The sequence below is a fragment of the Pterocles gutturalis genome, unplaced genomic scaffold, assembly GCF_000699245.1.
Source record: "Pterocles gutturalis isolate BGI_N339 unplaced genomic scaffold, ASM69924v1 scaffold12935, whole genome shotgun sequence".
NCBI lineage: Eukaryota > Metazoa > Chordata > Aves > Pterocliformes > Pteroclidae > Pterocles > Pterocles gutturalis.
Window position 1 is genome coordinate 1 of NW_010146004.1, and position 9,350 is coordinate 9,350.

The 9,350-nt window shown below is 40.5% G+C and overlaps 1 protein-coding gene across 1 annotated transcript; it reads left to right on the forward strand.

Moving 5' to 3' along the window:
• Nucleotides 1-102: 102 nt before the first annotated feature.
• Nucleotides 103-6,391, forward strand: ENPP4 (ectonucleotide pyrophosphatase/phosphodiesterase 4 (putative)). The gene is made up of 4 exons (XM_010085573.1): nt 103-159; nt 1,606-2,470; nt 3,250-3,420; nt 6,027-6,391. The coding sequence occupies exons 2-4, from the start codon at nt 1,648-1,650 to the stop codon at nt 6,389-6,391; spliced, it is 1,359 nt and encodes a 452-aa protein (XP_010083875.1). The 5' UTR covers nt 103-159; nt 1,606-1,647.
• The last annotated feature ends 2,959 nt before the right edge of the window (nt 6,392-9,350 follow it).

Consider the following 9,350-nt stretch of genomic DNA (forward strand, 5'->3'; position numbering starts at 1 on the left):
CGATGAGGAGGCGGCACCTCTCTGCGAGCTCCGCGGGCGGCAGAGCTCATCGCTGACCGAAGCGAGCAGCGACGGACCCGAGAATCCGCGGCGCGGAGAGGTTCGAGGGCAGGTGGCTGTGGTGCTGGTGGCATTTTGTAGTTGGCTGTGACAGAGTGTGTGAAAACGCAGATGCTGAGTGTCTTTGGAGTGTTTCGAAGCTAATGGTGCGGTCTTGTGTCTTGCTGCACTGTGAAAAACTCTGCTTCTGCTTTTTAAAGCACCTGACGACGCGAAACGAGTGATTCTCTGCTCCATTCCTCAATTCCTCATCTCATTTATTTTTTTTTTTCCTCTTCTCTGTGTTACAAGTCCTCTGTATTAGGAGATCCCTTAACGCTGGTTTTGACCATCTTTCTTGTAACACTTGTATCGTCTAAAGAAATTTTAACCGTTGTTTGTGGTGGGGATGGCTTCCCATGCTTTGAATTCCTCTCGCTACTAAAGCTTTAGCTAACATAAGCACTACTTCCACTTTTAATATAATACACTCCCAGCTTTAAAGAGTTTGGGGGAAAGGGTCGAGATGGGCCAGGAGATGTTACTATACAGTTAGGAAGATACCCGCTGTTCCTCCTGGAATCACCCTGGTTTGTGCAAGTGAGATAAAGGGGAAATTTGCCGGAGCGGGGCTGTTCTTGAGAAGTAACTATGCTGTCTAACAATATTGCAGAAGTTTTGGTGAAACCTGGAGCTTCACTTCCTCTTTCTTAAAGGCTCATAGAGTAATTCTGGATGTTCCTGAACAAAGTGCTACTATCACACGTAATAAGTTTCGGGGCGGGGGGGGAAAGCTTACAAGTCATACCTTGCATTCATAATAGTAATGAATTCTTGGTAAGAAATACTTGCTTCATAGCTAAGGATACTTTTTTTTTTTTAAGAAATCTGATATGAAAAGAACAGGTTTAAACATTGTTACTTAAGAAATCTGGTATGAAAAGAACAGGTTTAAACATTGTTACGGTAGATGGACAACAGCTTAGAAGGAAAACTGAAGCAGAAGTTACTCTGGCAGTCCCATGTATAGAGTAAGCGATGAATAGATAGGAATGTTGAAAGGCTCAGAAGTCTTCCAGCTACTCAAGAGGGTAGAAACTGTGGAAAAGGAAAGGTGAGATGAAAAATTATAATTGCAGTAGAAAACAAACTTCTGGTTTGAACAGTGATGTGTAAGCAGGCTCTAGAGCTGCACAGGTCTCTTAAATGTGGAGCGGGAATTGTTCAGGTGCCTGTGCTTGAACATGAGGAAAGTTACTGATTGTATGTCTTGGAATATAGAAATGGAATAATTGCCTAAACAAGAGAAAACAATTCTTCATTTCATTTGGTCTGGAACGAAAAAAAAAGTCTCATTGCTCATTTGTTTTAATGTATGAAAACTATGACAAGGTATGAGAAACTTTTGGAGTCAGTAGGGAAATATACTGTTGACTTCAGTGGCTGCTTTGACCGGTTGTTTTGCTGTTCACATCTATAAGGAATATGTACATAATGTATAGCTAGTTAAACTGGTTCAAGTACAATTATTTTGTGTTACATGCCTTATCTCTTTCAATTTTTCAGGTGCATCTGATTACCTGCTGGAAATACTTTGAAGTATCAACAATGACCTTGATGTTAACATTATTTCTTTGCGGAGTAGTTGCCTGTTGGGCTAACTCTACTGGTGATTCCATATCCAGGTTACTCCTCGTGTCCTTTGATGGCTTCAGGGCTGATTACTTGGAAACCTATCAACTTCCTCATCTTCAGGCATTCATTGAGGATGGTGTGCTTGTAAAACACGTTACAAATTCTTTTATCACCAAGACTTTCCCAAACCATTACACCATAGTGACGGGTTTACATGAAGAAAGCCATGGCATCGTGGCTAATGACATGTATGATGCAGATGCCAAGAAAAAGTTCTCACAGTTCAATGATTCAGATCCCTTCTGGTGGAATGAGGCAGTTCCCATTTGGGTAACAAATCAACAGCAGGGAAATGGAACAAGTGCTGCTGCAATGTGGCCCGGTACCGATGTAAAAATTAACAATATGACCCCGGAATTCTTTATGAAGTATAACTTTTCAGTATCGTTTGAGGAGCGAGTGGAGAAGATCGTTGCGTGGCTGAACAGCTCTGATCCAGTAGTCAGTTTTGCTACGTTATACTGGGAAGAACCAGATGCAAGTGGGCACAAGTATGGACCACATGACACTACGAACATGCGCAGAGTATTAGAAGAAGTGGATAATCATATTGGTTTCCTTACTAATAAATTGAAGGCATTAGGTTTGTGGGACACTATTAACATCATCATAACAAGTGATCATGGAATGGCCTCCTGTTCTGAAAAGAAGCTGATTATCCTGGATGGCTGCATTGGTCGCAATAACTATACTCTGATAGACAAGACTCCAGTTGCTGCTGTGCTGCCAAGGCAGAGTATGTTTTTGTTTAAGTCATACACTGAGAATTAAATCTTGTTTACCTTACTATGAAAAAGTACACACTATGGTAGACTGTTCACATCTTTTGCAGAACCAGTGTAGTTCGTATTGCAGAACTTTTTACATAATTTAATGAACAAGCTAAAGAATATTTGTTTATTTAGAAATTACTTTGTTTTGGTAATCAATGGGCCAAGGAGAGTTTCTTGTCAAATTGCTACAGATGGTAAAGATGGTCCTGGTACAGCTCGTTGAGTAAGTAGATCTGTACTTAGTATGCTGGCTCTCTGGGAGCTCACTTAGTCTATACGGTTGTAATTCACAGGGAGCATGAAATAAACCCTCATGTTTATTAAAAATAAAAAATTTAATTGTCTAAACTTCCAAGTAAAAACCTAAACCCAACTTTGATTGCTTTACCACTTCTGTTTCTGTGAATGAAACTTCAGTTTTCATACTGTGAATTCAATTTTTGTATTTTGGAGTAGTTACAAACAGGCAGGTCTTAAATCATGATACTGCTGGTCTCGGTTACCACAGCTGTGGCCAGGCTGAAGCAATTCTAACAAAGAAAGATTTATACTGTGACAAAATGTAATACTTACTGCTCTGGATAAAATATTGACTACTTTGGTGTGGGATTCCTTTCTCTTGATTTCTCTGCTTGAATTTTGCCCTCCTTCCCGCCCAAGCCTAGAGGGTTTAATGTTGGATAATTGCAGTAAACGGGACATAATTTCCAGCTGTTTCACATGCAGTTTTTTTTCTTGGCAGACAAAAGAGATGTGTATAACTTACTGAAAAAATGCAGCAATCACATGAAAGTATATCTGAAAGAAGAAATTCCAGACAGATTTCATTATCGTCATAATAAGAGAATTCAGCCCATCATTCTGGTTGCAGACGAAGGCTGGACAATTGTACAAAACGAATCACTTCCAAAATGTAAGTGTATTTGCCTCATTTGTGCTCTTGGTGGCTTATGTTGGTAAACTGTCTTGTTTTTATTCCAGCTTTCTGTAGGATGGTCCTGCTTTAGCGAGTGGAGTCCTGGCATTGTGCATCTTTAGGAATATCTCAGGATTTGTAGAACATTCTCAGCCTGAACCTGGAGTGTTTTAACAGATGAGGAAGAGATGGGGATATCCCATTGGCTAAAACACTTTGTCAGGTTCGATTTAATAGCCTGAATTACACTTAAAAGTAATCTTAGGCAAGTTAGCACTCTGTCTCAGGCTTCCACTAGAGTGTGGTTTAACTATTTTTTGTATATAAAATACATATATGGGGAGCATAAATTGAAGAATGCAAACCACAACATTTAATGTTACAGTACATATGCTAGGAAACAAAAATAAATGTGAGGAAATACTAAAGATAATAGAAACGCAACAGTAATGGTCAAAGAAGCCAGAGTACTTCCTGTTAGGGGCATAAAATAAGATATTTTAAAGACAAAAAACAAAGCAGATGTTACTTAACATAGTGAGTTGCTAAGCTATGTGCATTCTTCCTGCTAGATGCTATGAATGCCAAATTACATACATACAAATGTGTGTGTGTGTCTGTGTGCGTGTATATATATATATATATATATGTATGGATATGTATTTCCAGGTGTTTCACATGCAGGGTTTTTTTGGCAGACAAAACAGGTGTGTATAAATTACTGAAAAAAATGCAACAGTCACATGAAAGTATATCTCAAAGAAATTCCAGAGATATTTCATTATTGTCATAATAAGAGAATTCAACCCATCATTCTGGTTGCAGACGAAGGCTGTATGTGTGTGTATATATATATATGTATATTTGTGTGTTCAGAAAGTGATTGGACAAATTCATGGAAGAAAAATCCATTAATAGACATTAAATACAAAGGTGCCAACTTCCAGGAAGTTTCCAAGCAGCCGACAGCTCGAGGCTGGTTGGTATGTCAGGGCTGACCTGCGGGATACCTCCCAGACTCCCTGTTATGACCACTGTCAGAGACAGGATGCTGGGTGGTCTAAGCTCCTGGTTTTACCCAGTTTGGCTGTTCTTACTGTCTGCCCTTTGCACATTTAAGTTCAAACTTTTATCATTATTTATACAAAAGTACTGCTTTTAATGTAAGGTATGGTTATATTTCAATTTCCTCGCAGAGTTGCTACAGTCAGCTGCAAACTGACAACACTTAGCACCTGTTCTCTACTAGAGGTCTTGTGTTTATGGTTAGACTCAATTTCATGTGCCTAAAAATAGTTCATAAGTGTATATTTATAAGTAACAACATTCTATCAGTTGAAGTGAATCACTTTTCAAAACAGTTTTGCTCGCTAAGGCTTCCCAGAAGCAGGCAGGAGAGGATTTATCCTAAAAGGCTATTTAAGTGTTCATTGTAGTTAAGGGGCAGCGTAATGATTGGCAGGTGTACCAATGCCTGCACTGCCCCAGCAATGTTAGCACCCATGAACCCTCCTGCTTCAGAGGTGACAGATAGGAAACCTCATTGGAGAGGGGACTTGGAACAGCTCTGTTCAAAACAGGCAAGCAGAAGCTAAAAAAATGTGATCAGAAACATAGGACTGCATGAAAACAAACAAGCAGGATGCGGTGCAGCAGTATCTTTGTGGTAACAAACATAATGGTGGAAAACACTAAAAAGGATGAAGTGGTGAGTGTGACCTAATCAGTAGGAATCTTGACACTTCGCAGTAGGAACTTCAGTGAAGAAGCCAAGGACAGTTTTCAGGGAGACTTGTTCAACTGTTACTAAGAAATTAATTCAAAACTTAAATGCAGTCACGCAAATACTATGCTATGTGTCCTATGAGAAATTTTTGGCATTTTGGACAGATTTTTCGGGCATCTTATTAGGAAATGTGACTATGTCTCCTTCTTAGATGTTTATATTCCACCAAAAATCAGAGTATTTCTTAAAAACCTGCCAAAATCCACATACTGGTGACCTTGTAGCCACAAATGTTTTGCTGTATGCCTGTCACAGGCATTGTGATCCTTTGACTGTTTTTGGTTTTGACTGTTTGGGTATCCCTTCACGTGAAGTACCTGATCTGATAAGCATGAGTTGAGGGTCATGCTTCAATTGAGGTTACACTCAAACTGAACACTATGAAGGGGAAAGAGCTTGACTTTTAAGAAGTAATTAAAGTATCTGCTTTGCAAGGGGGTCTTTCCAAAATCTCAGTACCAATCTGCAATTCCAGCTAGTGGCTGGCTGCAGAGTGGCAACATTCTTTTCAACTTTGGCACGAGGAGTGGGAAGGAGAAAACTGAAAATGTTGATGACTGGAAGGAAAAGAGATGATGGGGGGGCAGGGAGGGAACTACACCTGAAGACCAGCATGGGAAAATACTTTTCAGGATTAGGAAAGAGGGAAGGAACTCTGGGATCCTTTAGTGTTTGATCCAACATCTACTTTTATGTTCTGCATTAGTCTTTGGTTAAAATTTATGCCTTTGGGGAGTGGGGAAGAGATATGGAGGGGAATACTCAATATGCAACTAGAAACTGTGAGGTGTTAACTCTTAACTTTGCATTTCTCCAGTAGGTGACCATGGCTATGACAACACTCTCCCAAGCATGCATCCGTTCCTGGCTGCTCGTGGGCCTGCTTTTCACCGGGGTTACAAGCACAGCACGATAAACAACGTCGATATTTACCCCATGATGTGCCACATCCTGGGACTGACACCACGGCCGCACAATGGCACTTTCAGTAACACCAAGTGCTTGCTCGCTGACCAGTGGTGCATAAATCTTCCGGAAGCTATTGGGATAGTTATTGGGGCTTTTATGGTCCTGACTACTTTCACCTGCATTATAGTAATAACAAAGAACAGAGTAGCTCCCCCACGGCCTTTTTCCCGACTTCAGTTACAATATGACGATGACGATCCTTTAATTGGATAGCATGTAGGGAGCCTCGCCTCGCTTGCTAAATAGCGATTTCAGGAAGAGTTTGAACTTGCACTGGATGGCATTCTGTGATGCACTTTAACAGTATCTGTATAAAATACTGTACAGCCAGATCTTGCTAATTTGTTTGTCCGTACTACCTGACTACTAGTGCTGTTAAAGTATTTTCAGAATAAAATGGTGAACAGGTGGCTTTCTGCTGAAAGATATGCTTAAGGATGCTTAGTTTTTCAATCAAGCCTTTGAACACTTTCAAAACAAAATTCCAGAGTATGAACTAGCCAGGAATAAATGAAGTGAATTTTAACATTTGTAAATGATAATTGTTTTTTGTATTAAATTTAAATTAATGTTGATGTCTTTTAGTGTTCTTGTACCTGTACTGGAAAGAAGATCTTTTTTTTAGGAGAGTTAGAAGTTAGCTCTGTTTGGACAGTATATTCTGATTTGTTCTTATGTTTGGGGACAGAGGGTATAGAGGAGATCCAATACTTCTTTTTCCACCTTAAGCCAGCAATATGACAGGAAACTGGTGAGAAGGAAAGCGGAAGTCAGTGAGGAAATTGGTGCATATTACTTCTGAGCAATAACGTATGCAGTTCAGCAGCTACACCACTGGGCAGGTGACTCTGACATTTCTAGGCATGTCTGTGGATGACTTGGTTCCACAGTTACTGCACTCGGAGAGTTGGGAGGGTACTACTTGCTTATCTCAAGGATGTTGATTTAATCTAAGAATCCTGGGATTACTCAGTTTATTGGGCTGTAGGAGAAAAATTACAGCTTCTAAACCCTGTTAAAAGTTTTTCAGGTGTAAGCTCTGCTGACAGTGTTTTTGTAATAAAAGTGGTTCTGCCCTGTGTGCCAGCTGATAATGATCTTTTGAAGGCTGTCATGCTAAAAAGCAATTCCAATGGTTCAGATGGTTCCTGCTGTAGTAATTCCCATAACATGCAACTCAAGTTACGAGTTACAACAATTTAAAGGTATTTCCATTACAGTCTCCACTCCTGGCTCCTTTGGACTAGACCATCAGGTGTAACACTACAATGAACTCCTCCCTTGCCCCTGCTTGGGCTTATCCACAGGCTGCAGTCCCTGAGGGCTGTACCTGCTCCAAGTGGAGCCTTATCTACGAGCTGCAGTCTCTGCAGGGCTGTACCTGCTGCAGCACAGACACAGCCACAGTCGCTCTGAGGTACACCTGCTCCAGCGTGGACTTATCCTTGGACACAATCCCTTCAGAGGTGTACCTGCTGCTGCACAGACATAACCACGGCCACAGACGCTTTGAGGTGTTCCTGCTCTGGCGTGGACTTATCCATGGCCAGAGATGGTTTAAGGTGAGTAACAACAAAGTGAATGTTTTGCAGGGTAGAACCCAGGCTTAGAGATGCTGTGAAAGGGAGGATGCTTGAATTCCTACACTGGAGAGTTGTTAGTTTCTTGTAATTTTACTAACGAAAGCTGCCATCCTCAGAGTGCGGCAGACTTGCTGGGAAATGCTTTGCTAAGATTGATAAGACTGAACCATGCTGTCCTCTCCCTGTAAGGGTTTTTTTTTCCTAGATGCTAAAACTGATTAACACAGTATAACCTCCCCTCTATTCTTCCCTTCCACTTGCTTCCCCTGAAGAGCTGTGTCACAGCCTGTGACTGACCTGGTTTCAGTTCCTCTATGCATCACCAGCATAGGCCTGGTGTCAAAGTTACCAAGATTTTTTCACTCTAATCTGAAATACAAATATTGTTACAGATGGGGAAATTTAGGTCTAAATGCATTTTTCCTTCTAGCTCGAGGTAGCCCTTTCTGATAAGAACTGCTACAGGCAGCTGAGCTGCTATGAAACCAGAAAAGTGAGTGGCAGTATCTAGCAGAAATCTTTATTACCCTCTACTCCTCCTCTCTTTGGTGCTGAGACTAAGCAGTACTATTGTAGGAAGGTTTAATGAGAAAGTTTCAGTATTAAGAAATAGGATAATCTATATTCCAGTGGCATTGCTCCTTATTTTCAATTCCAAAGATGCAGTATGGTCTAGAAGAGTGCCAAGTATTCTTCCCCGCACAATTCCCTGCTGTTGGCAGGGAGGGTTTCAAAGTAGCTCTTGTCTATACAGGATTTCATACAGATCATGTACACATCAAAAGAATCTAGAAAAACACCTCTTCCTCTTTGAAAACAAAGCTGATGTAGTTAAAGATGAGTATTTTTAAAAGTGTCAGTGCCTTTAACATGATGAACTATTTCAGCTACCTAATGATGGTTTGTGTGAATTATTGCTTGTGAAAGTCAGCAGCTGATTTCCTTTTCAACAGCTAACTCAAATCAAGAACATGAGAAGCTGTGGCTTCCTCCTTCCTCAAAGCTGTGATAAAGGAGACATCCTACAATACTTTGTGGCAACATTTAGAAGTATACGCAACTCTGCCACGTGTATTAACTTACAGGAAGTTCTTAAGGTCTCAACTAGCACTGAAGTTTAGAAGGGATTAGAGAAAGGATACTGCTGGGAAGTAGTGTTACAAAGACTGACATTTTGTTATGTTGACTGCCTCCATGAAGGAACTCTCAACCCTGGCTAGAGAAGCCTTAAAACATCCACCCCTCTGGGTTTAGATGCTTTTTGTCCATTAGCACCAACAGTTCCAGCACTGAGCTGATTTCAGCTAACTGTAAGTCCAAACCACTTGTTCCAGGGGGAAGTTTAACTTGCTATAAATTGAAAAGAATAAAAATAAGCCAAAAATATCATGTACCTCCAAGGATCAGACCACAGGGACAGACGTTTGCTTTAATATGCATGATAACACCTTTTATTGCGAAAAACCAGCAATAGGTATTTCCTAATATGATTCAGATCAGGATTTCATAATGAAAGGCCAGACATTTGCAATGCTGTGGATACTGCTACTGTACTTACCATTTTCATGTGCTTGCAACAATTTTTATAG